The sequence below is a fragment of the Etheostoma cragini genome, chromosome 1 (genome assembly GCF_013103735.1).
Source record: "Etheostoma cragini isolate CJK2018 chromosome 1, CSU_Ecrag_1.0, whole genome shotgun sequence".
Taxonomy (NCBI): domain Eukaryota; kingdom Metazoa; phylum Chordata; class Actinopteri; order Perciformes; family Percidae; genus Etheostoma; species Etheostoma cragini.
In genome coordinates, this window is record NC_048407.1 from 18584890 (window position 1) to 18608181 (window position 23292).

General features: G+C 38.9%; 1 protein-coding gene across 3 annotated transcripts in view; it reads right to left on the reverse strand.

Annotated features, from left to right (window-relative positions):
• The window catches only part of sbf2 (SET binding factor 2), a 97779-nt gene that overhangs the window by 52824 nt on the left and 21663 nt on the right, over positions 1-23292 (reverse strand). For all 3 annotated transcript variants that reach the window (XM_034880539.1, XM_034880460.1, XM_034880368.1), the window contains exons 2-3: positions 19382-19467; positions 3006-3143 (exon numbers count right to left, since the gene is read on the reverse strand). In XM_034880539.1, the coding sequence (XP_034736430.1) occupies positions 3006-3143; positions 19382-19384 (141 nt within the window). In that variant the 5' untranslated portion in view covers positions 19385-19467. The remainder of the gene's footprint in view (positions 1-3005; positions 3144-19381; positions 19468-23292) is intronic.

A 23292-nucleotide genomic window follows, 5' to 3' on the forward strand; every position in this document is an offset into this window, starting at 1 on the left:
CTGTATCTGTGGCTCTTAGTGACCAATTTACGTATGGGCCAGTAAGCCTACTATTACATTTATTTTGCAAGTTAGACAGTGTGCAAGAGTTTCTTTGCAACTTTTGACCTACTTATCCCGCTCCAATGCACCTGTTTGACCTTATAGATTATATTTATCTGTACTGAAAAAACTTTAAAAAATAAATTAAAATTTTGGTGGCCCCCCTACAGTAACTCTGAGGACCCCCTAGGGGTCCTGGAAATTACTACTTAGCTTGTAATTGTAGGCAAAAAGATTACCAAAAACAAAGACTGCAGAAAAGCATGACTGTCTGCTATCTGCATTCAGAGTGAACAATCTTGGAAACCATTGGCTATGGGTCTGAAGACGATATAGCATTTGCGGGAAACGGCAAATATTTAGGGTATCCGGTGTAGCCAGTGGATATCCAGGCCAAGACTTCATCTTCTGTACCAGATCCAGGTGTAGACAACATTTTTGCTAATCTCTATAAACAGGTATCTGCATATGAACGCAGATAAATAAAAACAAAGCTAATAAAAAGCGTAATCATCGTCAAATGTTAGCCGATGGCTTACAAAATTGCACTTCCAATACTAAAATATTTTCCCGTTGCCTACAGACTCTGTAGATATTGGTTTTAAAAGATTATGTAGTGCCAAAAGTCAGGCATTATGATTGCACATTTTACTACATGTCAAATTAAATGAAGACAATAAGGTAATTCAACATGTTATCTACTTTTCCCCAAAATTAGAACAAGCTTGTTTTACAAGCAAAAGCCTCAATATGGTTCAAGTTGTCTCTATCATGGATCCATGAGCCCTATCAGAACACTGATACGTCAACCTTTCTGTGCTCATTCCTAACTAAAGCCCTTATCCCAATCTAGTATATTTCTCCAGGCAGTGAAAACATGCCAGAAGGGCTTCAGTATCTCAGGAACAAGGAGGATGGGATCAAAATATTCCATTCAGATAGGGGGCACATTTCAAAAATTATTCTAAGGATTAAGTTTAATTATTAGACAAAATACATTCCTCTGCTGCCTGTCTGGACTCTCCCTGGAATCCAACTTAGTAGAGAGGGATAAGAGTAAAGATTTTTAAAACATCCTCACGTTTCAAGCTCTCCAGTGTGATCTCCAGTAAGGAGTGTTTATAATTGCAGGAACAAGATGTCTGGACAAGACCAAATATAGCCTAATCTTATAATCAACAAGGCTGACAAAGGTAGTTTGTCAAATTCAAAAGTCTTTTGACACAAGCAAAGATTTCAATTAATCTTGATAAAAAACAAAAATCATTACCTAAACAAAACTTAAATTCCAGGGGCGTCTAGTTGGCTCACATGGTTGAGCGTGCACCCCATGTGTAGGCTCTTCCAAAGAAACCCCATAACACTTAATAACTGGGCTATTTTGGGTTATTTTCTCTACTTGATGTGACATTTGCCCCAAATATTCCTATGATAATCCCTTGAAAAAATATGCCCTGTTGTTTGCACAACTGGGTGACTGCCTTCCACATGCAAGGGATATGAAGTCACAGTGGGCCGAGTGACAGGAGTCATTTAAGGCCTCTGACAAAGGAAAACACAGTGAAACACTTAGCCTGGTATTCTGTGGGCTTTTGACAGGGAGAGTCATTAACAAGATCATTCACAAGTATAAAAATGATCTCTCCCAAACAAATGTGTCGCAATCACTAATTTATGGGGATTTGGAACATTTGTGCCGTGACCAATAAAGTGCAATCAAACACAATCTTGTATGCATGAGTAAATCAAATGAGAGCGGCCCATCCTCTGCTTTATAACAGAATCGTCTGCTGCTCTACTGAACTCTCTCCCCGAGTAACTGGAACAGTGACAGGACATCATCACTCGCAAAATCATGGAAACCAAGTAAACAACAGGGGGAGTACTACTTGTCACTCAATCTTAGGCAAAGTAACAAACAGCAGAAAAATCTGCGACGTGAAATCCGCACTCACGCGGGTCCCATGAAATGTGACAGCTACAGTTTATTGGAAATAGCATTGTAGACACTAAATTTGATAAATAATTTTCTGTTTATCAGACCCCAGATGAGACAAGAAGCTAATTTTACCAAACGGTGCGGTCCCTCTGCCTCCCCGCTGCAGGAGACGCTGTATTTTGCCGACACGCTGTATTAACGTTAGGTACTATTTTAAAGAATGTTTTCCATGTTAGTGGGCGTGTATACTGCTCAAAACCAACACCTAGCTACGTTGAAAAACGCTCTTTAAAACACAAAATTTTTCAGCTGCATTTTCTTTCCCTGCTCTACTCCGTCTCTCTGTCACTCTAAACACATACATACATACACAGCCCCTTCCTTCCGTGCACACAGCATCTCCATGAAAACAGTGCTGCCAACTTTGTTGCTAGATGAAGTGACTTTTCAGACCCGCTTAGAAACTAAAAGAAGAAAAAAAAGGACTAGTGACAAAGCTAGGAAACCAACAGTAGAAAAGACCAAAACTTTCTGTAAAAAAAAAAGTCACCAGCATTGTCCAGCGAGCATGCCGCCCAAACGGTCACCTCTTTCTGAATTGGTTTTGTGAGGAGGGGAGGGGCAGCTCCTCTCCTCATGTACACAGTGCGCAGGCAGGTAGAAAGGGGAGAAGGGACAGGGTGCTGGGGCTAGTGTAGGTAGGAGAGACAGCAGGAAGCAACAGAGAAAGACTCAGCTGAGCTGGCCTGGCCCTAGTCAAGCCAGTTAAGTTCTTTATCGATCCGTTTACTTCCCTTTGTAGAATTTGTTTAATATTTCAAAGATAGACTACCTAAGTAATAATTTTATGGTAAAATAACTTGTATTGAATGTCATTTTTTTAGCTCACAATTTATATTTCTTTCATCAACCTTGTTCACAAAACCACTTAGCTTTATGCAAATGATTGTGCAATGATGTCACAAACATGCAAATGAGCGAATGACGTCATGTGTATGTATGTGTGTGTGCGTTTTAGCCTTACCTGCAGATTGACCTCAGCCTCATGGAAAGTGAGGCAGGAGCAGTAGTGTCGGTCTGAATCGATATCCGTCAGCACAACGGTGAAGAAGGTGGGGGCTTTCCTATCCCTGGACAGCTTCCAACCTCCAGGCTGGCAGAACTGAAAAATTATTAAACAGAATACCATTACATGAGAATATCATAGAAAGCATAGAGCAATTCATAAAACATGGTAATATATACACACAGTGTAACTGTGACCTAAGCTATAATCATTTTAGATCCAACATTTTTTGTGTGATTGTCATTACATTGAGATTTAAAGTAGTTTAAAAGCTCAGTGGTTATTATTGTCCACTAAGACTTTCTGTTGGTAACCCATTCAAACCTTAAATCAGTGGTTCACCAGCTGGTGGGTGCGCCCTTCAGAAAAAGTTTTGGAACCACTGCTATACTACTGTAGCTAGTCTAATCCTAATGCCCCCATAGAGAGAATAGACAGGATGTCCTGTTTCAGTCTAGCAATTACATCTGCTCTTTAGAGCAGGAAGTGGCATGTTAAGTATTTATCTTCCTTGAAAATCGTCAGCAAAGGTGCCAGGCAAACTGTCTGATCATGAAAGGAAACTTCTTAAATAAGATGGAAAAATTTAAAGATACTCAAATTCAGCAACCATGACTACACTTTAGTACAGATTACAGATTCAATTATGGTTAAAACTGAGTCGATGTGTATTTATCCTACTGTCAAAATTGAAAGTCATGTCAAGTCAATTTTATTTATATACCCTAATATCACAAAATCACAAATTTGAAACAAGGGGCTCTACGATTTGTACAGCACACAACACCCGTTGTCCATTGACAAAACAGGGAATTAATGGAAGAACCCTCAGGAAAAGAAATACAGGGGCCCTCTCCCTGGACAAAAAGACATGTAATAAATGTTATGTGTCCAGGACAATCAACAGAATAAAATTTCAGTATAAAAATGTCCAAACTTTATTCATCCTAAATTGTATTCTGTCTGAATTTGTCCCAAAACTTATTGGCTGAGCTTTGGCTACGAGTGAGTGAGTAAAGCAGACTTTTATTTTGAAGTATTATGATTCTCCCTAAGTAAGTCAAGTCGTTCATAAAACGTCTTGGAAAAAACTATTAATCATATTTCAAAACACTGTTTATTGAATATTTAAAAAGCACACAAATAATTTGTTTTTGATGCATGACAAAACAGAGCCGTTTATAGCAAATTGCGGGCCCTTAGCTCAAAATGACTTAACATAATAAAAAGCACATCAAGCAGGTTTAAAGTCCCAAAGGACCAGTATTAGTCATAACCAATCCTGACAAAACATCTGCGAAGTGTAGAAAACACAAGCTTTTTCCTGATACAGTGTTCTATTTTGATGTAGTTTCAGATATTTCCTCATGTCACCAACAGAACTGACAAAAATGTTGCTTCACATAAACACTCAACACTACAAGCCAATAATAAAAACCACCCACTGCAACATGGGTTCAAAACGCAAAATTAATACCTACCATCTCAAAACAAGAAGGTGTTCATGATGGGGGTGGAGAAATTGATTTATTATTATTTGAGCGACACCAAAGAGACAAAATATGGGAGGCTGGCAGGCATCTGGTCATAGAGACGAGCGTTTGTGTCTTGTCTCGCTCTGTTTTTGCTGCAGGCTTAACTGGCCCTGGCTCTGAAAACGGTGTTTAGACTGCTCCTCAGGGGTTACACAGGGGATCACCAAACACATGGAGAAAGAGAGAGAAGACTGGGTGAAGGAGTGGCGGGTGAGGGCAAAAACAGATGGATTGATGAATAGACAATCATCTGTGTAACCAAAGATAAATATACAGGCGAGGTAGTGTCTCTTGGACAGAAAAAGAAGCCAAGTAGAGAGAAGTAGAAGGAGACTAAGTGAGGAAGAAAGGAAAACGAGAAAGGGGATTTGACTTGTTGACCCTGGAGGTTCAGACCAGGATGCCACCATCTTCCAGCAGATACAACAGCTCGCAGGAAATCTGTTCTACCTGCTTTGTGGTGAGGGGTGTGTGTGTGTATGCGTGTGTGTGTGTTGGTACACACTTGGGCCAGACATGACTCAAGGACAATTGCAGATATTTGTGATCCTGTCCTCAACTATTCCAACTATGCCATTTATTGTTGTCAAAGAAGAGAAACACCTTAGGGACTGCATAGCTCTGTAGAGCACAGGAGATATAACATCCTCTGTTTCTGTGTGTGTGTGTGTGCATGTCTGAGAGTGGGATTGACTGTAAGGAAGAGCATGCAAGATTTATGGACATAGAGGTGCAATTAATTGACTTTTCTGATATTAAATCTCCGTTTCCTTTAAGCAGTTGTCTTGCCGGTAGGTCTGCAGAGCAACACTTTAGGGCTGGCGCAGGTTCAAAGACACTTTAGGGAGTTCAGTGTTTAGTAAACTTCACTTTATTCAGGGACCATTGCAGCCATCCAGCAGAGATGGCGAAAGTAAAGATCCTTGTGCTAAAAAATACTCTGGTAAAGTCTCAGGTAAAAGTAAGAAAGTACAGGCTTGGAAATTTACTTAAAGCATAATAGTAAAAGTAGCCGTGCAAAAGACTTCAGTGGACATGGAAAAAAGGCTCTTTATATGATATTACCCACATTTTAAATGGATGTATGCCAATAGGCTTAAAACATCCGATATAAGATTATGATGACTGTGACAGAGACTGGGACTCCAGGTTAATAACATTCTGACTGAGTAGCAAGATATGAATTCAGTTGTGATGCTGTGAGAATTCACAGATCCAGTTTCTCTTTTTTAATCTTCCCCTTAACATTCCGACATAACGACCTCTTGTACAAAACTTAAGTAATGAGCCAATTTTGTAAAATGTAAGGAGTAGAAAGTACCGATATTTGTGTTAAAATGTAAAGAGTAAAACTAAAAAGTCTCCACAAAAAAGTAAAGTAAAAAAAAGTAAAGTAAAAATATCAGAAAAATCTACCTGAGTACAGTAACTTAGTATTTGTACTTCGTTACTTCCTATCTCTGCCATCCAGACAAACTACTGACATCATTTTACATACAAGTTATGGCTGACTTACTAAAAAATTCATGATTGTCTCGCTTAAATGTTGTGGCTTGACCCAAGGAGGCAGTTCAATGAAATGACTAAGAAAAACATATTTTGATGCAACATTATCTGCTTATGACTCATTTGGTGTTCAAAGTATGATGTTGGCTTGTGAATAAACTATTTTAAGCAGGTTAAGTGTCTTGATGATTTCAGAATCTGCCCTGCTTTTTCTTGCAAAAGCAAGGAAACCTCTGGAGCTTTCTGCAAATGCTGTTCATGATTAGATATTTAACTGTGCACAATTGTGTGTAAACAGAGAAAACATGCTTACATTTGTTCAAACATCCAACTTGAAAAACTTTGTAATTTGCAATTTAGTCCAACACAGAACGCAAGTGAACGCAAACACATGGCTAGTCATAGAAGGCAGAATGGATAACGATGTGATGTTTAAGATTTAAAAAGAATAATACAGTGTGGAAGCAAAAGTCATTCCATCAAAAATGGCCAAAAGGTCTTTGGGTTTCTTTTGATTCTGTAAGTGTATGTCCTGCTGTGCTACATTCTGCAACAACAAACAGTGAATGACAATAGACAGTTAACCAGTTTGAAGCAGAGGTGAGGGAACAGCAAGACAAACCACTGACTGACAAGTTGTATTGTACATTCAGCTATAGCATGACAGAATACTACTGCAGTGCAACAGGTGTAAAGGTCACCACGTAGGAAACAGCCTTTATACAGCACACCCACACACAACATGTCCTATTCCCAAATTAGACAGTAGTCAAGTGACAAAGGACACACTTGCTGTATTAATGTCAAAGCCGAGTAAACTGCTGCCCTCCAGCTAAACCCTCTGCTTCCCATCATGTGCTGCAGTCTGGTATGACTGACTCCCGCCCGACTGCAACATTCACCTATGCAGCCAGTGACACTGGATCTGCAGTCTGACCTGCTAAGCATCGTCACAGCAGAGCGAAGTGCTGAAAGAGCAGCACCAATCAAAAAGAAAAACCATCAGCACACAGAGGGTTTGCCTGATCAGGACATGGCTGCATTCTTATACTGTGACAAGACATTAAAGCCTGGTCAGGCCAGATATAACTTATGCAGCAGCCATTACTAAAGATGACTCAGGACAAAGAGACAAACAGTATGGGATCTGCCTTTTAAAGTCAGCTTGGTGTTTCACTGGTATGATAAAACTAAACCACGACTGGGAATGGGTTTATGGTGTTTTTGTTATAATCCCAACATTTGAGTATGCTGTACTCGGGGAATACAAACAGACTTCGAAGGGTCAAGAAACCTCTAAAGAGTTCCCGTTACCAAAAAATTAGCTAAATCCCGCAAATCCTTTGGAGAAGGACTTATTTCATAATTCGGTTGAGTAGAAACCCAAATAAAGTCAGGCACCAACGTGGTTCCATGTTTTCTCTCCACATAAAATGTGTGTAGACTGAGCTGTCTCCTTGGATCTGAGCATCAGCACAAATGACCTAAACTGAAGGAGAGTAAAAAGAAAACACTTTCCACACTCTCCTGACTACAAAGAACCACTTTGTTTTTTGCACTGTAGCTACTTTATACACTTACAGACTAGGTTATTTCTATTATTATTTTTTTTTACTTGTGAGCAACTGCAAATTAACAATTTCCTTGAGGGTACCAATAAAATATTCTGATTTTTTGTTGCATGGAAAAGAGAAGAATTTGGGGAGATGGTTGTGAGAAAAATGTAGGCCAACATTCATGCAATAAATAACATTAAAACATTAACAATATACACACAACTGCCAAACTAAAAATACATTGTAAAATAAGGAAAGATGACAATCTCAAATGTTAGAGAAGGAAAATATGACGTAAAAAAATCTAATTATCCTATTATCATCCAAACCTCCAGACAATACTAGTGAACTATAGACAGAGCCTGAATGTGAAGTTACTGCCAAGACAATGTGGTACGGAAAACTTAGCAACAGATGTGCACTACACAGAGCACTTCAATCAGCTTTTTCCTTGTTCTTTCCCCACTCAGTTGAAATAGTTGCATGCCAGGAAGACAACACAATGACGGAAAGTGAGGAGCGTGGTGTCAGAGGGTAGAAAAGGACAGGCCAGGGGTGAGAAGGTCAATGGCATGCCGCCTGCCCAGAACTCCTGCTTTATCAGGTAGTCAGGATGAGCAGGGGACAAAACAACCACAGACAGGCGAGCGGTTTGGCGCACAAACAGCCCCCCCCCCCCTTAGCTCAAGGTTAGCATGATAAATACCAGAAGGAAAGCAGTCAACAAAATAACCATAATAGCAATGTTATCAAAGTAATATTTATTTAATTTACAGCACCAAATGCACAGTGTTACGCTAAGGTGGCGTTTCCTTTCCACTTCCATTACTCAACTCTGCTTCCCCACCATCACCAACTTCTGGTTTCCCTTTGCTGTTATGCAATACACTGCACATATGGTTCATTTTTCAGCTATTTTTAGATCACTATGATAAACCACAATAATAAAAAATAAATGTCTAGTCAAGCACAGAAGAGTCATCTAGCAAATATTGCATGCTATACTGTACATAGAGTCTCAAGCTTCATAAATATCATATGTGTAGGAAATGTAACACCTGAAAAAAAAAAACGACAAGATGTATTTTAAGTTTAAATGTAAAGGGTTTTTTTGTCACAAAGACAACTCCGCGGATCCCCCAACATCCCTTGGGAAGATTTGTTTACTTCAGGGTGAATACTTGGATGCATTTCAAAACACAGCATAAATTAGAAACATACAGCCAGCTCACAATATACAACTTGGAAACACAAATGCATTAAGAGACAAATAAAAAAAGGGCCCTTTAGAGAATCAGACATTCCTTTGCTCAAATCCATACCCTTTCAGATGAATTCTTTCAAATTTACTTCTTAAGCTAAACCTGAGGTGAATGTGTGATGTTCACAGCTGGCATATAAGGTCCCAAAGCTGAAATTGACTTTATTATGTCTTAGTTTTGTCAAAGATAGGTTAACTAACATATCTTATCTATCACCATATCTTCCAAGCATAAATACTTCAGGGAGAGAACCGCTGTGAAATATAGTACACAGTACAAAAATTCCCTTTCAGAATCCAATGAAAAGTCCATGGATTTTCCCGGCACTGTTTAATAACAAGTTATTGTCGTAAAACTGATGTTACAACCACTTGAATAGTGTAAAAAAAAAAAGCCTAATCGAATAAATTCTCTCATTGCTGTGACAGAATTTGTCAAAACTGAAGCAAGTAGACCAGTAAGATCAACCGTGAAATGCTTACAGCATTATTGCAAAAACTGTCATAACTTCTCCAAAAGAAGGACCCGATCTTTCATGTATGAGTATACCTGCTTACATTCTGTATCTGCATTAATCATAGCCAAGAGTTTGCCAGCACACTGTACTTTTTAAGGTTACGTCAAACCCATGTTGTAACTACAGAGTCTCACATTCCATGTGATGTTTCTTATATTAAACAGAAATCTGGCAAGAGTGCAGTTGGCTTTGCACAGTAAGCCATTACGAAATCAGCTGAAGTATTCGTAAATAAGCGACACTGACTACTAAGTAAAACACATGTCACATGTGGATAACCATACTTTGTAAGCTCCAACACTTTGTGCAAGTAAAATAACAAAGTCAAGTCAGTGGCCAGCGAGCTGGATTACAGACACCAACAGACCGTAACAACCTTTTCTGATTCTGGCATTTGTGCCATGGTGAAAAACACATAATAGTATTACTTGTACCTGGCCATAAAGCTACACTGTAATAATTTCTCCGATCTAGCAGTGAAATTATATATGACAACTGACTGAATATTACTTTCTATCCCCTTCCATTCCAATCGCATTTAAATTCCTATGGTGGCTGTATTATTCCAAAAAAGTATGACTTCACCCGTAAGTGTTCCTTCCAGTGTTAATACTTTACCAATGTCGTTATTTTGGTACCATTTCATTGCTAAAATCAGCTATCAGGTTCCCAAACGACTGCAAGCTAATGTTAGTAAAGTAGCAGCGTACTGTGTATATATGTATATATATTCTCTTGGGACTAAAGGTATTTGTGTATGCAGCATTTTGATTTGTCCACTATTACATTTCTTATATCAGTTCTGATCAGTACCACATTGCCAAAAATGTATTTTTTTTTACCTACATCAGCTGATGTAAACATGATTGTTTTTTATTTACTTTGTAAAAAGTAAACACTAAAAATCTAAACACATTTCTGAGCACATGGAGTGATGAATGAAAGAGCAAGGTAAACAGCTTTGTCCTGAGGTTGTAGATCAGTACAATGGCTGACCTGCGTCAGACTGCTGAGCTCCGGCCTTTAGAGCACAGTAAGATGATGGCTGATAATGACCTGGCTGTGGAACAGGTGCTTCCTCCACAGCCCTGTGGAGGCCCTTGATCTGTTACAGTACTCACTATAGGCCTCAGTCTCACTTCTGCCATTAATAAATACACAGTTCAAACCACAACAACCTTTGTTCCTCTACTGAATGTACACTAATGCAGTGCAAATAGTAAATGTGAATCTTTGCAGTGTGTCGGTGTGTTTGAACACAGTATATGTAATAAATGTGATTCCCAACAAACAAACAAACCTTTTCACATAAGGCTTCACACACAAATCTCTCAAAAAAGTTTTTTGTCAAGACACTTGTTCATTCAGTAAAGTATAATAGAATGGTGACATGTCTAAATCTGTAACTTCATTATGGTCACCACTTCTTTAAAGCTTTACAGTTGATATTTGAAACTATTAAGCGAGTAATTTGCAATTTACCTTATGAGTGGGCCTCCTTGAGCTACTACATTTCTGTTTAAGGTGGCTTAATAAATAACTGATGTCAAAGTGACTGGAAGAGGACCCAGTTTAAAAAAAAAAAAGGAGAAGTGGTGACTTGTATTGACTGTTAATGGTTTCTACTTTCTAGTCAACGTTTATTTCTCAAATTAAACAAAGATGCACAATATTATTATAATATTATTATAATATTGCATATTTCATTGCTTCTTTAGCTGGTTTGTTTACTATGTTTAGCAAATGTGTTACCATAAAAATGGCATCGCAACACCTAGTGACAGACAGAGAATATAGCCATACGTATTTTTTTTTTGTGGTAAATACTTTAGGACTGTAACCAGCCTCCAGAGACCATGCTAATCCTAAAACCCAACAGGGTTTGACAAGCAACCAACACATACTTAAAGCCCCAAACTCATACTAGTATGGCTACAAATGTCAATGAATAACCGCAATGTAATGGATTACTGCATCATGTTATTAAGCTGTCAGTGGGTAAGACTGCTCCAAAGAATTTGACTAGATCTCACACGTGGCTCTGTTTGTAAATTTGGAGAAAAGAGAAAAATGAAAACAATCGGTGCTGCCTACACCATGTTATCCTCCGGCTAGCGTTAGCACCCAACAGGCTTAAATAGGGCATGTTTTAAAGTGTTTTTAGCCTCTAAACATGTTCCAAATGTCATTAAAAGTGCCCCCCATGTGCAGTGATTCCTTCTGAGTGAACACAGTGAATATGACCACTGTATATGTGAAAGAAATGCATATAGCATATAGACTACATCAGTACAGCTGGTTGGGGGCACAGAAACACTAAATATCAATAAATAATGAACGGTTCTGCTGCACTTCTAAGTATGTATGGACAAAGCTGTTAAAGAACGGTCAGATACATGTAGAGCAGATGATAAAGCCACACCAAATTTAACAAAACAAAGGCAAGAAAATACGCGGTGGTGATCACATTTCAATCTAAGGAGCCAACGGACTATTCCTTTATGTAAAAACAGTGGATTCTCTCCCTATTCCCCTCTCTCTCCTTCTCGCACAAATAAAATAAAAAAATAAAAATCTACACGCACAAAGTGTAAACCGAGGTAAATAAGTTAAAACAACACAAAAGATTGTTTTGTACCTTAAAGGTGCTTTACGCGATGTTGGGTAACGGCACTTCCCATTGACATTAAAGGTTTTTTCAAACAAAACACGCCTCTCCCTCCTCTCCCTCCGTTCTGTGCTTCCACATACTCCCATCTACAAATCCTCCTTGCCGGTTATTGTCTGGAACGCTGGAAGACTGTTTGTGTATCTTTCAAGGTGCAGGTTGGCACGGATTATTTTTGTTGCCGTGTGTGGAGCCTGGGCTGTCTACAGAGACCATGTTTTTTTTTTTTTTTACAGTGTGTTCAGGGGACAGGCAGCTCACGGATATTGAGGAGATGTTTGCTGTATGTGACAAAAAATGTTGAATCCTAAAAAGACGTGTGACATTGTGTGTGTGACTTTTGCATTCGCTTTGCGGCCCTCTATCGGCAATAACCGGACTATACATGTTTGCCAGAATAGGTAGCGGATCTGTAGTTCGAACCAACATGCAACAGCAACGTTGACACTTGGGGCTGCGTGCAGCGCTCAACTGGTAAAGTTTGTGCCCCATGTACAAATACTCAGGCTGTTGCAACGGCCGCAGGTTTGACTCCGACCTGAGGGCCTTTGCTGCATGTCATCGCCCCCCCCCCCCCCCCCCCCCCCCCCCCCTCCCCTTTCACATCTTCAGCTGTCCTATATAATAAAAGCCTAAAATTACACTTAAACCCGATATATCACGCATAAACAAGAACATTGCAGCGTCATAAAATAAGTTGCCTTTCTGAGTGCATGGCTGACAAGGTGGGGGGCGTGGCATCACGATGGAGAGCAACCATTGTGAGGCCATGCCCCCCCCCCTCGTCAAACACATGCCGATTGTAGTGGAAGGGAAATAGACAACTGTGTCAGTCTTAAACAAGCAAAGACACATATATTAATCTTATACATAACAGAGAATAAGAGCTGGGCAACATATCGATATTATATCAATATCGTAATATGAGACTAGATTTTGGCTTAGATTTTGGATATCATAATATGGCATAAGTGTTGTCCTTTCCTGGTTTTAAAGGCTGCATTACAGTAAAGTTATGTCATTTTCTGAAATTACCAGACTGTTCCAGCTGTTCTATTATTTACGGTACCGTAGTTTAGTGAAAGTAGGTCAAGTTGTAATTTACTGCCCCTACCAGCGGCAGCGTGTAATACTGTCTATTTACAGAGGGCATTTAAATGTACAATAAATTGAACGTTTCTATGTTAACTTTTAGCCCAGTTAGTAGTAGTAGTAGTAGTAGTAGTAGTAGTAGTAGTAGTAGGGAACCCCCCCGGACGACAATATCATTGTTCATCATCATGTTTTATTGTAAACATTGTCAACTGCCAAATTAAGGGACATTGCCCAACCAGACTCCAACATGTTGTTGTGACAAACTTACAGTAAACTGATTTTTTCCCGCAATTAACGGAAATTAGGCTTCTGTTACTCTGCACACGCTATACACCAAGGGCTGCTTGTAATCTGGTATTTGAGTGATGCACTGCCATTCAAAAAATCTGACCTATCACCATCATCCTTATCATAATAATGAAAACAAGAAGGAAGAAGGTAGCCTTCTTATTGGGTGAATAATATGCAAAGAAACATTAAATTCCCAAAACCGCTACATATAAACAATAAATAATCAAGACAGAAAGCTTCTACTGTACTTCATCTAAAGGTACGAATATGTTTGATCGCCAGCATACTGTGGCTAATACTCATCCTGTGTATTCCCATTTCCTGGTGAGCTCACACTGATTTTCAGCATGTCCTCATTGCTTGACAGCTCCAGCTTTGTTTCCTGATGTGTTTAGCTTCACTGGCACACGAAGCATTGATTACTCATGTGTGGATCTTCCTGACAAACACATGATCCCATTCTCCCCCTGGCTGGAACGGCATCCTGCTATCTGGAATGCACTGTTTAGTTTTTCTCTCATAGTTTTACAAACATCATAGGAACGACGTGCAGTGTGACATGTCAAGTTATGGTCACTTGAGGCAAATCGATCAAGTGATACAATTAGGCTACATTCTTTCATATGTCTGTGGTTTGGAACAGAGCCTGAAACTGACTAACCAAGGCTGCTGATTATGAACAATGCCATTTAACTTTGTCATGATTTGCTTATTAAATCTGCTAAGAGAACAAGGCCAGATGAATCAGTCCTCGCAGCAAAAAGGGGGATTTTATCTCAAGAGAACTGAACCCAGTCCAGAGGCTCAGGTCATACTGGAGTCCTAATGTATTCTTTTTCTGAATACATTAAAAAAGTTCCTATTTAAATTTTCAGCAACCATATCTATTATCCAGCAGTTTACAAATTTTCTGAATACCTTTAGCATCCTTCCCACTAATGCCGAGCCATTGCTCATTACAGCAGGGATCAAGATGTCAAAGTTCTAGACAGTTCTAGAAAAATGACAGTGTTTACAGTCTGGTAAGGTCAGGTCAAATTCCTTTATCAGAGGAAGTTGGGACCCAAGAGGACTTTTTTTTTAATTTCATGTCTACAAAAGTATGAGTGTAAGCTGTCATTACATACAGTACTGCAATTACAGTAAATTCAATTTTATGTATTTACAAGGGCTATCAAAATCATCGTGATAATGAGTAAAACGGAAATTCCTTTTCACGCCACTCATTTTTTGATGCATGATAACATGCGCATGTTCTATAATTTGGGCCTCAAGCTGCTCTGTAGTCTGGGAAATAAGATAACGATGCAGCGATGACGTCAGAAGGGGAAAGGTTACCTCTTGTTTCTCTGCTTTGCCCAACCAGAGAATTTGGCCGCCCATGAGAAAGAGAGAGACATCATGCCATAGATGTATATACCTAGATGTCGCCTTGGATACTGCTGATGTGATGGTCTGCAAATGCGTCAACAAAGCCGCCGTCTTGGCACAGGGGAGCCACTCCTCTTTATTCATCAACGCCAAAGTAGGCAAAGGTCTAAATCTGTTTTTTGAAAACAATATTGTGTAAAACATATTGCCTTTTTAATTTCAGAATTTGAATTGCTCTTAATCAAAAGGAATGTAATGGCCATAAATGGAGCTGCATCTTAACACCATATTGGCTTTTGTTTTTGGCCATTGGGGTGGCCCTTTGTATAAATGTCTTTCTTTCAGTAACTATTATGGCTATGAGTATATATCTGAGTAAGCAGTGGGACAAAAAAGCAAATGACCGGCTTGGTATGCAGTCACAGAAAACACTCCGCTTGCCTAGCTGACTGACTGGAACAGAAAACCCACACCGCATACTGTGTGTTGGACTTGACCAGCACAGGATTACTATTGTTCATTGCTGCAGTTTCTCGCCCACAGCCACAACATGTGAGACTAGAGATAGCGCCTGTGAATATTAGGTTGTGACTCCCATAGTGATGTTAAACTCTGAACTGTGGTCAATGAACAGCAATGTCACATAGCTTCTTTTCTTTTCCAGGTGAGATAGGGTGGTGTGGAGGATGTTTGCTATGGCAAAAAGCCCTAATTTGCCGTTTATGTAATCACTAGATCCAAGTTCAAGTCAACCCTATTGTCATTGTCACTAAAAGTCACCTACTTCTGCCCGTCACATGACCCATGTCAAAGTAGCTCTATACATACAATCAATCAAGGAAAACTTGCAAGCAATTGTGGAGTAAATTCATTTCTCCAACCGTTGTTGGCAAAACCAATTGTTTTACTTCCATTTGGTTGGTAATGACATACAATTTGAGGAAGCCTTTCATTTTTCTGGAATTTATTGGAGTTTACACATTTAAAATTGTGAATACTACATCAACTCCCTCTGTCCGTTTACTGTATATTATGAGGAAAGTGTCTTCATACTGGAGCGAGAGTTGATGGAAATGTACTAGGTGCACAACTCACCATCTACAGACCAGGCTCATCCATAACAGATGAGAATTTGAGCTGGTTCTTATCATCATCACTAGCCTGAAAAGATTAGAAACACATTTTTCCTAGCACAAGTTGTAAACGCTTATTCTTAGTGCATTCCTCATCTGTGGTTATTTAGTTTGCTGGGGGCCTGTTGTGACCGCAAAATGCTTTTCGTGCTCAGCTTCATCCACTGTTTAATACAGATGTGTTCCTTAGTGTTTGTAAATGAGTATTTTTCTTTTTTTCATGGAGTAGAGAAAATCTGTAAATAATAATGGTTTACATACCAGCCCAAAACAGAACCAAAATGCAAATTGCTTAGTGGGTCTGTTAAACACTATGGTGTATCTTCATTAAAGCTTCAAAGCTGGAATTTCAGTCATTTGGCTCTAGACCAGAGTTTGTCACACACACCACATAGTAGAAAAGCAAATTTCTGGAACAACCTTCTCTTTCCTGTCCTTGCTTAGTCATCTGGGCGCTTTTTCATAGAGAACTGAAGCTGTATCTTATTCAGCATGTTACCTAATATTTTATACAGTTGTATTTTGGAAGAACAATTTTAGCAAATATGTGGAGTATTTGTCAAAAAGGACCTAGCATTACATGCATCCTCTTGTTTCAGCTCGGCGTACTGCCTTGAATGAGAAACATCATGCTTCATGCTCTCTTTGCAATTTAGAGATTGCAGTATGTCTCAATTTCAGTCTAGGCTACAACATAATGAAAAAGCATTGGGGGGGGGGGGGGGGGGGGGGATCACTTCAGCGAGATGGAATACAAAAAACAAACAAAAAGAATCACCCACTCGGGCACAATAAATGGTATGCAGGTCTTCAATGACATCTGGAAACACTAAGCTAATAGATTTAGCTGAACCTGCGGGACTGTTTCTATAATTAAACTCTATGAAACCATCACAGGATACTTGAGGGATGATGCTGAGAGAGTAGAGCCATCCTGGCTATTCCCCTGGAGTCATTGAAAGGTTAAAGAGCAGGGCTAGGGCTTTGGCCTCATAGCAAAAAAGAATTAAATGTCTAAAATTCTCTTCAACACTTTTTTTGGACAGGACATACTTTTATTTTTTCATAGTTTCACCAGGAGCACTATGCTTTGCTGTATGACACACCACTGCTTGTCTATAAGCAATAACTCACAACGAGACACTCTTGATGAACACCAACAGACTCAGTGAGTTACACAGGAATGTGCCTGCATGCCATTCAAACCACTCACTCAAAATATGTCTATTTGTGCTGAAAAAAAAGACAGCCTCACATGTCCTAAATTGTGAATCAATAAACAAGGGTCATGGTATAATAGTACCTCTTTGACCGTATGCGCACAGAGCCAAAGATTTCAGCTACAGCTATAATACTCTTCGACATGATTAAAAGGTAAACACAACCTAATTCAGTATTCATACAAAATAACTTTTTCAACCCAAGTGTGTTCACTTCTGAATCTATAAATACTGTATGCCATGTGGATTTAGTACTGGTATAGAGGCAGGGCAGGTTTGTTCCGCCAGCAGCTAAGTTTACAAGAATTTGTCTAAATTTTAAGATTTGTGGCAAACTAAGAGAAACAGTTGGACTACATAAAGATAGAGCTGTCGTGATAGTCCAGAAGTCAATTATTGGTATGATGAAAAAAACAAAAAAACATTTACTAGCCATGTTGCAGATCACTACATGTCCCCACAGGTCTTCCAGTTCCTGTGTGAAATATTCTCTAGAAATAGTTTATTCATATTTGAAAAGGCGTACCTTCATTATTATGCCATTATCAATATATTAGATGAAAATGGTCTCAGAACGGCAATATTATCATTTTTCACAATCATTTCTGGGACAATTTATTGTCCCGCAAAATTTGTTGCCGTGACAGGCCTACATACAGATAGCTTTCCTTTAAGCTTGCTATTTGCAGAGTAGCGCGCTGTGCTTGTGTGAACAGCAGCAGCAGATAAGAGACAGTCGGAGCAGATTGAAATATCGTTTTTCTACAGGTTTATATCTGAACAAGTGTGTTGATAAAGTTTTGGCTTTTTACTCACGGCAGTTTTATTGCAGTTACTGTGACAAGCATATCGTTAGTTGTCATCTGCAACAGGGGCCGTTGCTAATCTTCTCTGTATAGTGCCTATACTGTGTGTGGAGGACGGTCATGGCTGATGATGATTGAACTGTTGTTTAACGTTAAGTGCTAGCCCCGGGCCGTGATCTTGGCCCGTGAACGCAAACATTTATAACTGATTTCCGGAGTGTCAGCTGAGTGCAGAGTGTCACCTCTGTGGAGCTCTGTAGTACTGCAGCCGCAGACAGACACAATTGCAGTTGGTTCATCTTCCTTCTTTATTTCTACTCTCACAAAGTTTATCAGGACTTTTTGTGTTTTACTCTGCAATGGATGCAGCTTGAAATGTAGTGAAATACAATGCTGAGAAAAAAGTAATTACGTAAAAATAAAATTATCGATTTTTAAAAAATTACAGTACACAAAAACAACTTTGTAACAGTAACAATAGTAAATATATTTGGTTACTTCCACCCCTGCATATTATGCAATTTGCTGTCCTTTACACCTGCTGCTTCTCTGCATCACCTGGCTTCTAAATTAGGCTATATATATATATGACCTCTACCATACACTAAACATACCTTTAATCGCAAAGTAAAAACACGCAACATTTATTTTGGCACAGCATTTACAATCATCTACAGCTATGGGTCTTTAATGGATCCATCTCTGATGGATTTTTATGTGTAATATCATAATCCTTTAAATAAAACGATAAATGATAGTAGGCTGGACATAATGTAAAAAGGATTCTGTGGAAAGAGGTTTCCTAATTAGGGAACATGTTAAGTGTTTAAAACAAATTTGAGTGAACAGTCATTACAATTTATCTTAACAGGAAATGCCAATTTCTGCTGCACAAGCTCTAAAGGGCAAATTTGTTTTTTAAAAACACGTACAGTCCCTGGGGTACAAGCATTTTTATTAGGCAAATATCCCGTATGTTTCACAAAAACATACAACTACCAAATCAGGAAGCTGATAATGGGTAAGGGGTATAAAGACAAGACACTAACTAGAGAAACATACAACTTGTTCACAGATGTTTTTTTTTCTCCAGTTAATATGAACTATGAAATTATGATATTAGTCTACACTGCAAAAGGCAAAGGCCGCAGTCACAATAATGATGCAACCATCCAGACACCAATCTGTGAATTATTCATACGTATGGGAGACATTTTACAATTTTCTTAATTAAATGTTTGCAATGTAGTATATTTATATATAGAAGCAAAACAGACAACTTTCCTGTGTTTCACTTTGGATAGTGTACTTTATAAACCCAGGCAACATTGCTCTGTTCAGTTTAGTTGTTGTCAGCTTATAGTGATAACTCACCATCTCCACCCCCTGAGGAAACGCTGTTCCCTCCCAGTCCTTCTTAGGGAATCGTTGAATGATCTTTCCACATCCCTCCCCTGAACCTTCAGATGAAAAAGAGAAGAAGATCTGTCAGTCAGTGCAGAGAACAGCATCACAACATGTAGAACTCTGCGTGCATTTTAATAAGAGAAATACCACCAATCTTAAATTAGCCAATTAACATAAATCATATAAGTTAAACTTGGTAAACAATATGTAGAAGTGATGCATTTCTTGCATAACTAATGCATGATCATCAACTTGTGATTATCTCAAAGGTTTGCCTCTGAGAGTTAAGGTGTCTGACATATTTTTTTTCAGATTAATCATGATTTACAGTAAAGGAGAAAGATTTAAGGATAAACCAGCACACTATGGTATGAACAGATTGAGATTTTTTTTTAATTTTATTCAAAAGGCTGGCATGTACACTGAAACAAGAGACCCAAATATGTTGATAGAGAAAAATCAAATCAAATGTGACACTAAAATAAAATAAAATAAAATAAAAAAAAGAAGCTGAATGCATCAGTGAGTAAGGTAGCAGTTACTGCCAATCAATGAATGAATTTGGGTTGGATAAATTAAGCCCCTCCAGGAATTTGTGCTGTTGACCTTGGAATATTTAACACAAATGAAACCAACCACTGCCTTATTTGTACAAGCTTGCAATTCTGTCTTCTATTTCCCACATAGTTTCTGCAAAGAAACGGTGAAAGCATGAACAATGCTACCACATTCTTCTAATCACTGCAGATAATTGTTGTAACATTGAAATTCAGAACCACTGGAATGATGACATCAGCCTCATCAAACAAACTTCATTACCACTTCAGCCACCCTTTTACCCCAAAAGTCGACCTCTCAAGGACTTACTCTCAGACTCTCATAGTCTACTAGGGGTGTGAAAAAAAATAAAATAAAGTTGATTCACATTTGTATCGCAATTCAAGCTCTACAGATTCAAAAACGACTCATAAAATTTGCACAAATCAATGATTTTTTTGTAACGGCATGTATACTATGACATGGGAAAAGTAACTACATTTACAAACTGAATCTTTTTTTTATTATTGAGAATCGTTTTTGAATTGAAAATTGATTTTGAATTGAATCTTCAGCCTAAAAATCCATATCCAATCATGACATTTTCTGAATCGTGCCCCCCTATAGTTTTAAGGGTACTTTAAAGGGTAAAAGGAGTTGGTGCAAATTCAGCCAATTCTGGCCACAATAACCACAAAAACATCCTGGTACAATTAAGCTTGTCAGAATTTAGATTTTAAATCAAAATCAACCAAAAGGAATTTACAATCTTCTAAAAAATTGAATAGTCAATGCTGCCACAACCCCAAGTCAAGTCGGCTTGCCAAGCGGGAAAAAAAAACACGTGTAGCCTGCATGGATGTTTTAAGAGAACTTGATTCTACCACCACTCCAGTGTAGGCGCTAATGAGCTAGATTCCTACACACATAGTAGCAGAAGATGCGGGTCATACACTGATCACACTCAGCTCGAGCGAAGCAGATGCAGGAGACCCATTGACAGAACTTGAAACCCCTCCTCTTTCAATGAAGTCGCCAGTGTGGAAGTATTTTGGATTTTCAAGTGAGTTATGTCAAACAAGCCACAGTTTGCAAGCTCTGCTATATATTATATGTTTTTGTATTATTAAATATACCATATTCTTCCTCTAGTAGCACGACTAACATGGCAGTTATCTGTGCGGTATATGTCCAACTGTTTGGAAAAAGTTTGTTAAGACACTTAATTAGGGGGCGGCTGTGGCTCAGTGGTAGAGCGGTTGCCTGCCAATCGGAAGGTTGGTGGTTTGAACCCCGCCCCTGCAGTCATTGTCGAAGTGTCCTTGGGCAAGACACTGAACCCCGAGTTGCCCCCGGTGCTGCGCATCGGAGTGTGAATGTGTGTGAATGTTTATCTGATGAGCAGGTGGCACCTTGTACAGCAGCCCCGGCCACAGTGTATGAATGTGTGTGAATGGTGAATGTTTCCTGTAGATGTAAAAGCGCTTTGAGCACTTGTTAAGACTGGAAATGCGCTATATAAATACAGCACATTTACATTTACATTTAATTGTTCATGTAACACAATGAACAATAACATATCAATGAAGATATAAGTTATTGTTACATTATGTTATTAAAAAAGGTTTTAAATTTGACAATGTAGTGTGGTACATTGCAAACATAAGTCAGATATTATATTGCATACATTTCTAGTCTAAAAATGGCATAGCAACTTGTGCTTTAAAAAAAAAATGAATGTATAATACTGAGAAATAGGACTACACATAGAAACTGGATATAGAGTCAGTGAAGACGAGAGCCGATCGCGGATCAAACCGTGACCTTAGAATTGAAAACGTAATCGAATCAAGGATTTGGAGAATCGTGTCAACCTATGTACAATCCTGGTGGGACTGATTAACTCAAGATGTGTGGAAAGGAATGCGGTCCAAAGTGTGAGACATGGGACTTCAACCACTAACAAAAAGAAGCTGGAGGCGCGGGACAAGAAGAACATTCTTTTTTTTTTGTGATAGTGCTCCAACGAGCGATCACTGGGGGAGAGACAAGAGTCAAAGTTAAACCAAAAGGCAGCCTTAATACAAAGTTTTAAGTGTTGGTCGTGCATATATATATATATATATATATATATATATATATATATATATATATATATTGTGTGTAATGTAACACAAACGCAAAGGCGTAGAGGCGTAGACATTTACAGTATGTAGTTAGAGCTGGGAGAGACAGCTGGATACAGATCCATAGCAGGTGCGAGGTTGACCATCGAAAGCTTTACCAGTAAAATAACTCCCTCATAGATTTCCCTCAGGACCAGATATGGCTGGGACTTCCAAAACTCTGAAACCTAAATTGGATGTAATAATTCATGTCAACATTAGTGCAAACACAACGCAATATGTATTTAGGAGTTGATATATGACTGCAACATTCTTGTTTAGCAATCTGGAAAGCTAATAAATGGAAAATGTATCTAATTTAAGAAAGAATTCCCTAATTTAACATGCCAAAAACTGCCTTTTAAGATCTGTTTCACAATATGCTCTCTGTCACACTGTATTGTCCAACCCCATGACTTCATCTTAACATTATTTTAAACTCAGATACACTCTTTGACAGCTAGGACACACTTTCTATTCTCAGCCAAGAGAAAATGTTCTATTAAGAGAGTAAGAGAAAGAAATTGAATACATGTGGAGCCTTTCTTGGAATTAATTCCAAGATATATATACGGGGATTTTGTTCATAAATCAAGGCATTCCGGCCAAATACTAGCCTGGATCCGCCCTCCAACATACTTCCGCTCAATTTTAATTTTCCTTCAGTACTCCGTCAGGGTTTCTGGTTTATTTGCAGGTTTTCCCCGGTCTAATTTTCACCGGTCCAATAAGAGGGAGTGGCTGAGAACGATGATGTTGAGGTTCCGTAACTTTTAGGGAGTTTTGTAATCAGAGAAAGATACGGTCCGTTGTGGTAACGCTGCCGAATATCCAAAAATCAAAGGCCGAGCAAGAACAATCTTTGGTAAGTTTTGTAAATGGCAATGACGTTGTGGCCATCCTCCACACAGGGTTCGGGAAAAGTCTGATTTTCCAGCTCGCTCCATTAGTGGTGAAGGAGTTAGCTAAGGCTAACGCTAGCGATGCTAAGCCGATAGTTGTTGTATCCTCCCCTCATTAGCCTGGTCCTACCAAGCAGTACGTAGTAGAGCGGAGCCAGGCTACCAGAGTGGCTCTGGGCAGATACAATAGTTTTAAACTTCACCAAAGTACCCGCCAAGGAAGTTAACATAACACTTTACATACGTCACATATGCTGCAGACACTGTCGGCTTT